At 43.8% G+C, this 12,806-nt stretch overlaps 1 protein-coding gene across 1 annotated transcript in view; it reads right to left on the reverse strand.

The window, feature by feature from the left end:
* The window catches only part of LOC112824047 (inactive tyrosine-protein kinase transmembrane receptor ROR1), a 499,173-nt gene that overhangs the window by 117,310 nt on the left and 369,057 nt on the right, over positions 1-12,806 (reverse strand). The window contains exons 5-7 of the mRNA XM_073896619.1: positions 5,441-5,568; positions 2,700-3,017; positions 644-889 (exon numbers count right to left, since the gene is read on the reverse strand). Coding sequence (XP_073752720.1) covers positions 644-889; positions 2,700-3,017; positions 5,441-5,568 — 692 coding nt within the window. The remainder of the gene's footprint in view (positions 1-643; positions 890-2,699; positions 3,018-5,440; positions 5,569-12,806) is intronic.

Raw genomic sequence — 12,806 nt, forward strand, 5'->3', positions numbered from 1 at the left:
CCCAGCTGACATCATCTATGAGAACTAGGATCAGGAAGAAGAGTCAGTTCCAAAACAGTCCCAAACTCCAGGTTTCACCCTTATTTTCATTCTCTTTCTCCTACCCTCCAAACATTTTTCTAGGAAATGGAACAAACTGATTCAGGACTTTCATTTTCTTCCCACACTTCTGTGGCATAAAAGGATGCCACAGACGACACAGTTTAGCTACACACTGCCCTGGATGACTGAGTAACACCTGTAGATTCATCCTACCTCGTGAGTGTTCTCAAGGACAAAGGGAAAACAGTTCTCTTTTGGCTTCCAGTACATCTGTCGTGCTAAAATGGCTGCACATGGACATGGACCATGGAGGGCAATGTCTTTTTCTACATGACTGATTGTGATGAGCTGGTTCCCTTGTGCCTGTTATACCCACTAACCACAACGGCTGTGGGAATAAAGCAGTTTGCTCCCCGAGAGTGTGAGCTGGTACCCTAAAAGGTGTTTCATATAGACGCAACAAGGTTTATCTGCCTCAGAAGCATAGTTTGGGATCTAGCAAACACTACCACTCTCCTTTGCCCCCTTATCGATTCTGCTAAGGGCAGGGGGACAGAGAGGGGCTCTTTTAAAAGTCCCTGAATATGTTAAAGGCATTTACCACAGGCTGGGATGTCACACAGGTCAGACTTGAAATTTTCATCCAAGGTGAAGCACCAGGGAGCCTCCTTCTGATTCCCTGGATTGCGGCAGTAGGAATGGCCCCCATTCAGCTCTGGGAAACGCAGGGCGGTAAAGGTGTGCGTGTGGGGGTACTGGGAATTCCATGGCTGGCACTGGCGCCCTGATTTGGTCACACTGACGGTTCCCCGGTAGTCCACACCTGTGCTGTTGTAGCACTTGTGATCTGAAAAACGGAAGGGAGAATGGCCCAAACTGTGAGAAAGAAACAAGAGATGCTAGAGCTCCCAGACAGCAGTTTCTGGAAGAAGGACTTGCAATTAACCTCATGGCTAAGGCTTCCCTGCCGGTCAGGGGCCATGTGGGCAGTCTCCCTGCTTGCTGGGCTAGGACACCGGTCCTGCCTGGCAGTTACATTCCGGGGAGGATTTAAAGCTTATGCGTCAGGAATAAAACCAGTCCTCCACAAGTATTTTTAATACTGAACACACACACACAAATCAGAACTGGGGGCGGGACTCGGGGGCACAGGAGTAATTTCACAGTGAATGGTTCAGGAAAGGTTCAAGCTGAACTCTTCTTTCCATTTTTGCTTGATGTCTTTAGACATGACTCGTGGGATAAAGAATCTAGTTCCCGGAAAATGTTCACTAGGAACAGTGCGTATAGGTTTCTAATAGGAGTTAGGGCCACTCTGTGCTGAAGGACTGGGTCTTTTTGAGAAGGAAGTCCTCTTCCCAGGGGACAACAAGGCTGTTACTTGAAAGCACTGCAAAAATCCTTTGAGTTGAAATAAATCAAAATATGGAGGGGTAATGATAAAATAATAGCAATAATGAAGACATTGCTATTATTAAGTGCTAAGCATAGTTCTAAGCATTTTAGATGCATTAATTCATTTAACTAATAGCATAATATTAAATTACAAAAGGAAACTAAAAAACTACTGGTGAGTTTAATTCTAGGTGAATGGGAAGTTATAGAGGAACAGAGTTGAGAGGACAGTGGATAGAGGCAAGCTCCATGTATATGTATGTATTTTAAATTGTGGTACAATATACAGCTCAAAAAATTTACCATTAGTGTATTTAGAACATTCAAAATATTGTGCAACCTTCACCACTATCTCATTCCAGAACACCTGTATCACCCCCAAGGAAACCCTATACTCATTCAGCAGTCACTCCCCAAGCCCCCCACCCCAACCCTGGTAACCACTAATCTGCTTTCTGTCTCCATGGGTTTGTCTGTCCTGGATATTTCATAGAAATGGAATCATACAATGGTGTCTGGCTTCTTTGGCTATCATAGTACTTTCAAGTTTCAGCCCTGTTGTAGCATGTAACAGGATTTTATTCCTTTTTTTTTTTTTAAAGATTTTATTTATTCATTTGAGAGAGAGACAGAGAGAGCAAAAGCAGAGGGAGAGGCAGAGGGAGAGGGAGAAGCAGACTCCCTGCTGAGCTGGGAGAGCCCGATGTGGGACTTGCTCCCAGGACCTGGAGATCATGACCTGAGCCGAAGGCAGACAGATGCTTAACCATCTGAGCCACCCAGGCACCCCAGGATTTTATTCCTTTTTATGGGTGAATCATATTTCCTTATATAGATATACCACAATTTGTTTATCCACTCATCCACCGATGGACGCTTGGGTTGTTTCTACCTTTCAGCCATTGTGAACAGACCTGTTATGAAAACTTGTATGCAAGTGTGGCAGAGCCTGATCCCTTTTTCAAATTCTTGTGAGTGTACCCCCAGGAGTGGCACTGCTGGGTCAAATGGCAATTCTGTTTAAGTCACTGAAGAACCAGCAACCATCTTCAAAAATTACCATCTTCATGAAGCTTCTTAAGGATAGGGACAGCATCTAATCCACCACTGAATGCTCCACCCCCACACAACATTTAGCCCACTGGAAGGTAATCTGCCTGTTTACCAGTAAGATTCCTTGCTACAGATCGAGGTCCAGTTTTCACTATGCCATGGGGTTGCCGGCCCCCAGGCAGCACAGAAGGTCAGGAGTTACCACCTACTTTTATTGATAGGATCTGCCATGGGAATTCCAATCCGGATACAGTTTGCGGCTTCAGGGCTCTCAGGTTGTGGGAGATCTTCACAGTTTGGCAGTTTCAGCCTCATCAGGATCATGGGATTTGATCTTGCAAAAATGTACTCTGTTTGACACAGGACATTTTCCAGGATTTCACATTCATCGCGACACAAGTCCCGGGGCTTCGGGATGGGTGAGGTCTCGTCGCAGTACGGGAAGGCGTAGTGGCACAGGGAAGGAATGGCAAACTGGGAGCACTTATCAGATAAGTGGCTGGAGGTGCCGATCATGGTGAAGGCCGCTGGAAAACAAACACAGTTGTTAACTCCCAGGGGCCAGGGTTGATCTCCTTTGGTTATCTGGTCAACAGATACCAGATAGAAACACACATTGGAAGGAATCCGCTGCACTCAGACAAGGTCAAGAGGAGACTCAGTTCAGATGTCCAAGAGGCTTACTTTCACTGGCTTGGAAAAAAATCATTTTGACTACAAAGCTAAAAAAACAGGATTAAGTTACATATGTACCATTGCCTAATAAAAAGAATTAATTAGGTTAAAGCACAATATATTTTTCATTTTTACTACAAAGCAACAGAACTTTGTGTTTCATCCGGTACTTTTTTATTAGTTTTATGAAACTTCTAAAACATTTGACAGCTGCAGGGCAGAACTTGCTGTCTGCAGTGGCGGAGCCTGATCCTAGGATTTGGTTCTGTGTCTTGCCTCTGAGGTGGGTGACTCTGGGTAACTTGTTTAATTTCTTTGTGTCTCTGATATTCCCTATTCCATCTCCTGAAAATGAGGCAATTCTCTTGGAAGTTCTCAAAAAAGCACAATGCAGTCATTCCAGGCTGCGTATCGGTGGTCATTTAGCCTGACTTCTTACTCAGCTCGGCATCCGCGTACGGAAAGAGTACTTGCCTCCCTTTGCACTGAAAGGAGCTTTACCTCATGAGACAGCCTGGGGGCGGTTGGTGCGCTGTCTCCCAATGTATGTTCCTCAGAACAGTTGCTCTGTAGCATAGTCATAGTGTTTGAGAAACTAGGGTTCCAGAGCCAAACAAGTTTGGGAAATGCCAGGTTACACAAAATTAAGTGGCTTTTTTTAACTGTAATATTTTCCAGTAAGCAGATGTCCATTGAAAATGTCTAAGAGATGATTATTACAAGTGGGTGATGAAACATTTACATCGGAACTCCCATTTATTTTTGTGAATACTTAGCAAAAAACTATGTTAAGATGTTCTTATATTAGGTTGAAATGTGCCTTCAACAGCCCTCCCCATTAGTCAGTCCTGCTTCTGTCCTCTGGCATTTCAGAGTTCGTCCTCCTGAAAGTTCTTTAGCAGGTGATAAATCCAGCTTTCTACAGTTGCTTCTCTAGGTTAAATAGCTCCGCTGGGCTCCTCTTAGTTCCTTCATATTCCTCAGGACATAGTTTCTAGATGCTTTGCTGTTCTGTGCACCTGCCTCAGGTCTGTTCAATCCTAAGGTTGCCAGATAAACTACAAGGCACTTCATTTCCTTTGAATTTCAGGTAAACATTTGGAACATACTTAGAGTAAAAAATTATCCACTGTTTACCTGAAATTCAAATGTAACTGGGTGTCCTGTATTTTTATTTGCTAAAGCTGGCAACCTTATTAGAATCCCATAAAGGCAATTTTAATGGCTTGCAAGTGTACGTGGCAACGGAGCATACCTATACGAATGGAAGAAACACAAGGCTGCTGTAACCACCAGAACCAGGTGTACAAAATTGTACAAGGTGACCTACAGTGCTTTGCTCATGCATGCTAGAGAGTGTGTCATTATTGGATTTCCATTAAAAAGATACTTTTGATTCAGAAACATGAAGGGTAAAATAGAGAAGGCTAGAGCAGGAAGAGACTTATGATCATCTTGCCTGATCACTCACTCCACCGATGAAGAGAGAGATTTTCATGAAGAATAAGAGATTTCCCCAAAGTCACAGTATTGGTGTCTAGAATTCTAGACTCTAAATTGATTTAGAGTTTACACGACTTTCAGTCTACACGATGTTGTCTCCAAGCAGTAACCTCTAGGAGGGCAGTGACGTAAGCTGGCTTATTGACCACACCGGCATATTCCCAGTGCCCCATCCAGTTCCTGGTATGCCCAAAAACACTAATAATCTTTATTGAGTGTCTGAATGAATGTGAGACTTTTCAGAGCACCCTTTTCCTCTAAGAGCAACAACCTTCAATAAAGTATTCTAATGAACATTACAGAACACAAAGGTCGTATCTCCTGCTTCTTTGTGGTCCAGCTCCTAATCCCTAATCCTTTGAGATTAGATTGTTCTGATTGCTTCAGGAAGGTCACTGAAATGAAAACCATACTTTTTAAGGTATAATTTAGAGTTTCGACTAAACTAAACTAATTGTAATAAAGCTTGAATCAGCTTATCAACAAATCATCCAGTTTATGAACAAATTACCCCCCTACTTCTAGTTGGAAATTAAGGTCAGAAGTTACCCAAAGGACAATTGCATTTACCCAGAGAGGAACGTACAATGTGTTTCTTTCCTGAAATAATTCATTTGGTCTCCTTAAGGACACATGTCAGTATTCTGAGATAACATGGTAGAGTAGCATGAGCTACTAGCCCAATCCTTTGTCAAGAGAGAAGCTCAAGAAAACATTTGGTGAGAAAAAGAGTTATACAAGGTATCAATACAGTTTCATTGGTGTTACGTACCTGTGATCTGATTTTCTATTTCCCCTTGCATGTGCAAAGACTCCATATAGACAGTGCGGTTGCCAATAAATCTTGCACATGCAATCCCTCTGTACGGCTGACAGAATCCATCTTCTTCAAACTCATCTCTAGAAACAGAGCACAAACGTTAGGGGCTGGTATACATTTACATCCAGTTGGCTCTCACTGCGTCATGTCCGAAACAGTCGCTAGGGGGAGAAGCTGAGCACAGTAGCCCCAAGGCAGGGCTAAGGAGTCCGGCTTTTCCTCAGTTCCACCCATCACTTAAAACATCTGCTGGTCACGTTGGTCAAGTTTCCTTCACCCCCAGAGAATCATTCTTAAGCGCAAAGTCATCCTTAAATAGGGGAGAAAGCACTTTTATTTTCGCAGCTGGTGGTGATGTAGTTATAAAAGTAAAGAGGAAATGAGTTGGGAATCTGGGCACATGTTCTACAGTTTTTTGTTTTTTAAGCACAGACTATTTCTGCTTCATTTGCTACAAAGCTGTGGGTACATTATCCACAAGATCCACTCCAACTGATGTGTCAATTAGGAGGCTCCGTGGGGTGAGAAGCTGGGTGCAGCTGGAAAGAAACCAGAGGGCAGCGCAGTTACGTGGCTCTTCACTGCTTAAGACCCATTATCTCTACCCAGCATAGAGACGTCTAGGCAACCCAGGGGCTGCACAATTTCAAATGAGTCACTAAATTCCAGGAAATCTAGAGTATGTGTCAATGAAAATTGTGGTTTCGTGATCTCCAACAACTTTAAAAATAATCTTTAAAAAATCTGTTGCCTCAAAATGATAATAATAAAAAAAGTAGGGGGAGTAGATTTTATTCTGAAGACGAGGGGATGCCAGATGGTGTGGTTAGCGTCAGTGTGGCAAATGGCTGGAGATCGAAGGCTGGAGGGTTGGACCCAAGATGGCAGCTTCAGCTTGAAAGGCTAGAGGCTATAACATCCCACGAGGGCCTACCATAAGCACAAGACACCAGAGTACAGAATATCCAGCTGGTTCTCAAAAGCAGACCACAGCCAAACAAAAGGCCACTTGCTATGCTCCTGGGCTGACCTCACCCTGGAGGCTCCTCCTCTGTTAACATGGCTGGAATCAGTACATTGTCTGAATAAAAAGATCTGTTTTCCTCTTCGGTTTCTTCTAAGTTAAAGTACTTTAGAGCCAAAGTCAGAAGGAAATTGTATTCCTGGGTTTAACATTTGCACGTCCTTAGCCAATCTGAGTCCTCTGAGCTATGGTCTTCTTATCTATAAGTTGAAGATAATCATTGACCTCTCTACCCTATAAGTGAAAGTCAGGAGGACCCTATCAAACAACGTAAATGCTCTTACAAAGTGCTACTCAGAGGTAACACATGCTTATTATGGAAGTATTTATGATTACCAAAGAAGACATTTATTTAAAGGACAATTATTTACTAAGCTCCTATTCTGTAAAATCGACTCTAGTCAGTCTGATGGCCCTAGACATCCCTCCTTGGGGGTTCAGTGTGGGAGTCTAGAAAGCCCACTCTAACAGGAAACCAGGTGAAAAAAATTGGATAAAGCTGATCATTAAAAGACCAGTTTCCAGCAGCTCTCTACTTCCTATTCACTCTAACAGTCTTTTTACAGGTAGAGATGGGGGGCAAGTATCTTCACTTTAGTTCCCAAAACAGTTTGCATTGCAAAGCTCTTAAAAACTTAACCTGTAAGTGCACATACAAATGAATATATCACATACCTGACATGAAGACATTGAAATTTTAATGTTGTAAAATCCTGCAAGCACTCTACATGTTTACTTTCATAAATCCTAGAGTAATGCTGAAGCCTTTTTGGCTTAAATTTTACTTGGGTTGTAAAATTAACTCCACTTTTATTGGGTAACTAATACTGTAAACCTATGGGGAGAAAGAAGTTTCTCGATGACCCAGCCTTGGATCTTGGAAACCAAAGTACTGAGACTAGAATGCACAGCCACACCACCCCCTGCTATTACAGATGATGCTTTTCTATCCCTAGGCATTAGCAGAGTCCTGGACTTTTAAGGTGTCGTTATGAGAACACTTCTTCCTCCCCCACACTAAACTCTCAAGGCCTCAATTTATATCTCTTGGGAGGACAAAACCCTGGAATTAACCCCAGATATAAATCCCCAGCCTACTGGGAGTCCCCATATTTTATGTGTGAGGCTTAGGCTAAACTTCTTACCACCTTTCCAGTTCAAGACTCTAAAAAGACTCTTTGAATACTTTTTTTTTTATAATAATAAAAAAAAAAGAATGCAGTTCCTTGGCTGCATATTTCTTATCAAGGGCTTAGAGGTGCAGGTGTACTGAATTTTTGACTGTGCCCAGAATTCCTGATATTCTGACCAGTCTTTTGGGGACAGATATAAAAAGCAAAACAAAACAAAACAGAACAAAAAAACAGTGTGTAATGTCATCTTCAAGGGGGTAGTTCTCAGCCCCGGCTGCTCTGAAGAATCTCCCCAGAAAGCTTTTGAAAACACCAATGCCTAAGCCCCACCTCAGACTTACTAAATCATACTCTCTGGGGATGTGGCAGAGGCATGCATGCTTTTTTAAAAAGCTCTCAGGTGATTTGAATGTGGTTGAGAACCACAGCGCTAGAAAAACAAACCTCTATTAAGTGTCTGCCACTCTCTGTGCTGGGTACCACGTTAAGTGCTTTCTTCCAAGTAGTCCCTTATGTGGCATTATTATCCTTGTTTTACAGAGGGAGAGACTCAGGTTCAGAGAAATAACTGGCCCAAATTCACACAGCCAGTTCTTGGTGGAGCTTGGATTTAAACTTAAAGTACAAGCTTAAGCCATTACACCATGTTGTCAGATCTATAACGATGGTCCTGTTTTGAGTATTACTTTTAAATCAGCCCAATGATAAATAAGAGACTTTAAAATGAGCCTTTATTTTGGACCAGGAACTGTTAAGTTTCACTTACACATACAATTGATATTAAATCATTTAATCCCGCTAAAAAAGGGGAAGGTGTAATCATCCCCATTTTACAGATGAGAAAACTGAGGGTCAGAAAGAGTGGAGAACTTGTCTAAATTTACGCAGCAAGTAGAAGAGCTAGATTTGCCCAAACTAGCACTTGTACACCGTGGTATACAGCTTCCCTCCAAATGGTTTATGAAGGTTTTTGCACTGCTCACAGGGGCTTTCTGTTGTGAAGATGCCTTGGTGTGTGCCGGGTGGCAAAAAAGGTTTTCTTTGGGACATTGAGTCACAATCACCTTTCACGCTTTCCATTTTTCCTGCTGGCTTTTGGCTGTAGGGAAACCAATGCTCCTCCAACATTCATCAGCTCTATGCTTTTCTCTCCAGCTCACACTTCTTTCATCATTAATTTTGCTGAGCAAACTCAAAAACATGGAGCACACAGTGCCAATAGTGCAAGGGCACTTGCAGTGAGCATGCCCCAAGGCTGCGTTCTTTCTGCGGGGAAGAGGGTGCATTGTGAAAGGGTGAATGGAATTTTGCATTGACATGTGCCAGCGACCTCAGCGTGATGTGACGAAGCAGGGATGCTTTGTGATGGGGACTCATGCTGTCTAACTCATAAAGTAATTTAGTTACCATGTTGCCAACCCCGATATCCTTCCACCTCCGGGGTCTCCCCAAAGAGCTTATGAGGGATAGTCACTAAGAGTGGTAGCCATAGGGGTATCTACCCGGGACCAATGAAAAGGAAATGCTGCCACTGCAAGTCACAACCCAAGGGGGTTTTACAGCAACAGTGAAAGTCAATAGCTACAAATTCCTGGGCCAACTTCTCAGGTCAGTTGACTAAAGCAGAGAACTCTGATGATGGAAAAAGCACACTGCATGGTACGGGGCATGTGAATGTGGAGACTATCTGTAGTTTTGCGAGCAGGGAGAAGGAAAGGAGGAGAAAGGGGGGGGGGGGGGGGGGGGGTAGGGAAAGTGAAAAGATGGAGAATACTGCTCACTGATGCCCAAATGGGGTTGTGCCGACTTTGGACCCTGAGAGGCCCACAGCTGCTCTCCTCAGAGATCCCAGGGAGGGCAGGCTTTCTGAAGGCTGCCTTAATTTAAGGGACACACGAGAACGAACTCAATGGTTGTCTTAGTCATGTGATTTAAAAAGAAACCCTAAATATGACTGAAAAAAACGGCACGATTCAAATAAAGTCTGTAAATTAGTTTGTATCACACCAACGATAATTTATTACCTTTATTTTTAATGTAGGTTCCACGCCCAGTGTGGAGTCTAACGCGGGGCTTGAACTCACGACCCTGAGATGGAGACCTGAGCTGAGATCAAGAGTCAGCCGCTTAACCTACTCAGCCACCCAGGCGCCCCAATAATTTCTTACTTTTGATCATCGCACTATGTTTCTGCAAGACACGAACGTTAGGAGGAATGGGATGAAGGACCTATGGAAACTCTCTGTACTATTTTTGCAACTTTTCATAAGTATAAAAATACTTCAAAATAAAAAGTAAAAAAAAAATCTTATAGGATGGGGGAGGGTGGGAACCTTATTGTGTGTAGACGGAACTGGAGATGCTATGGGGGTGAGGGGGTAGGAAGGCCGTCAGATGACCTCATTTAACCTTTGTAACAAACCTTGTAACACTCCCTCTGGGCCTATCCCTGGGCGGCGGAATTCCCTTCCCTAACAATTCACTTACTTGTTTGAGGCTTGGACTACTTCTAAATTCAAACACTTCCAGGAGCAATGACCTATTTGGTCAGGAAACCCTTAGTGCAGATGGATTTCTGCTAGCTGCCGCGGGCACTTTCATCTTTATCGGAAGCTGTACAGGCTGGGGCAACGGATGAGAGGTCTGTGCTGGAAGAAGGCAATCTTCCCTGACTTGACAGTTAGGTCTGGGCCCAGCTCCGCGCCAGGATGACAGCAGGTGGGCTGGGGATGGAGTGTGTGGGACTCACCAATACAGGGCCTCTCTGTCATCTGGGTCATCATTCACTTTGTCACAAGTGATCTTTTCAAACACAGAACACAATCAGGTCATTTCCTGCCTAAAATTATGTTTCCCACTCACTTCAGTTTCCTGACTGCAGCCTCCGAGACCCTTCCTCATCGAGTCCCCGCCCACTTTTCCAGCCCCCCTCCTGACAGTCACACCTATGAGCCTGATCATATTAGCGACACGAATGACCTTGCTAGTCTCAAAACAGGGGAGGCACTTCGCTGTTCCTCTGGCCTGGCTTACTCTCTTCCTGAGGCCTAGAATGCCTTCCACTCTCTTTTTCACCTTGTGAGTGCCTTCTTGTCTTCAAGATCCAGATGCTAAGTCCCCCACGGAAGTTCGTCACTGACCTCCCCCGAAGCCAGCGTCTTTATCACACATCACAGCCGTCCTGCACACCTCTGACTCCATGCTCTGTTTGTCTGCTTAGTGTCTGTCTCGCCACCACTCTAAGGCAAGGACCATGTCTGATTCAGCTTCCCTCCTCAAGGCCGCCGGCATAGCACACAACTCAGGAACCCTGTTGAATGAAGGAAAGGGGGCTGCCAAGAACTGTCCCCCTCCAGATCTTCAGAAGTAGAAAAGAAGGCCTGCTGCCTGACGGACCAACACCTGAAACAGATGTGATAGATGTGGGGCTGTCCCAGGCTAGCCCACCGACATGCCAGAAGCATCCTCCATGCCGGAAACCACTTGCTTCCTCATCACATTTTACACAGGAGCATGGACAGGCCTAACAGACTTATGGATGAGTTAGGCCCTAAAAAGTTCCCCTTTGGGGTAATAAGACCAGTTAAAATGCATGCCTCTCCTTACTGGGAAGAGAATGGATATAAAGGTAATTTGCTAACTATAAAATCTTAAAAAAAAAATAGTGAACAGGTACTCAAATACTGGAAGACAAATGTTCATGGCAGCGCTATACATAATAGCCAAAAAGTGGAAACAACCTCCAAATGCTCATCAACAGGTGAAGGGATAGACAACATGTGGTAGGTACACACAACAGAATATTATTCAGCTATAAAAAGAGGAATGAAGCACTGAAACATGCTACAACATGGAAGAATCTTGAAAACGTTACGCTAAGGGAGATCAGCCAGACACGAAAGGCCACATATTTTAATGATCCCCTTTATATAAAATATCCAGAATAGATAAATTCATAGAGACAGAAAGCAGATTGGTGGTTACCAGGAGTGGGGGAGGGGGGAGAAATAGGGAGTAACTACTCAATGGGTATGGAGTTTTATTTTGCTATGATGAAGATATTTTGACACTAGATAAGAGGTCGTAGTTAACACAACATTGTGGATATGTTAACTGCTACCCATTGGCTCACTTTAAAATGGTTAGTTTTCATGCTATGTGAATTTCACCTCAATTAAAAAAAATTAATTTTATATACCCAAGGGACAAGGTTGACAAACCTGGTGAGAGGGTCAATGGTTGGGATTTCCACCTTCAGATCTGGGGAGAAGTTTTGGGGGTGGCTTTGTGGGTTGCTTGCAAGCAGACTGATCTGCTGTAAGAACGGGCAATTCACACAGCTGCAGCAGATTTCTTTGTTCTGATTCTCATGGCTCTTCATGAGAATGCCAGAGAGAGTGGCCTGCAAGCCCAGAGCATGGTGGACTCATGTATACAGATGGCAGTCAAGGAACTAATCCACCACTTGTGAATTGACCGCACTCACTCCCTCTTAAGAGCTCCATTTTGAGCCATGAAGATGAAATCACATCAAACTCCCTACCCTCAAAGCTCTGAATTTTGGTTTGAGGGAAAGCTATCACACAGCTCAAAGTATCTCTAGGTGTGATACAGTACCCCTAGTTGTGCTCCAGTGAGCAATTTAGGAAGTCATTTCTTTCTTCTTTTCTCTATCTAGTATCAAAACCTCTTCATCATAGCACAATAAAACTCCATACTCATTTAGTAGTTACTCCCTATTTCTCCCTCTCCCCAGCTCCTGGTAAACACCAATCTGCTTTCGGTCTCTATGAAATGATCTGTTCTGGAGAAGCAATAATAATTTACCAGTGCCTGCCCAAAGACCATCACGGCCATAGATGGATGGGAAGTATCCCTTATAAATTTGTAAATCAGGCCACATATTAGCTGCTCAGTTAAAACAGAGCCATGGCAGATCCACACACATCATGGTCTCCAGGGCCAGCTCTAGTAACTTTGGGTCTGGGTGCAAAGCTTCCCACCGCAGAAACAGGGTTCTCCTTGGGAGGTACAGTCACATCTCTCTCTCTCTTTAAAGATTATATTTATTTATTTGAGAAAGAGAGAGAGAGTGAGTGGGGGAAGGATCAGAGGGAGAGGGACAAGCAGACTCCACGCTGAGTCAGGACCCCGAGATCAC

This window comes from Callorhinus ursinus, unplaced genomic scaffold, assembly GCF_003265705.2.
Source record: "Callorhinus ursinus isolate GAN/ISIS: 27379988/994484 unplaced genomic scaffold, GSC_fseal_2.0 scaffold9, whole genome shotgun sequence".
Taxonomy (NCBI): Eukaryota; Metazoa; Chordata; class Mammalia; order Carnivora; family Otariidae; genus Callorhinus; species Callorhinus ursinus.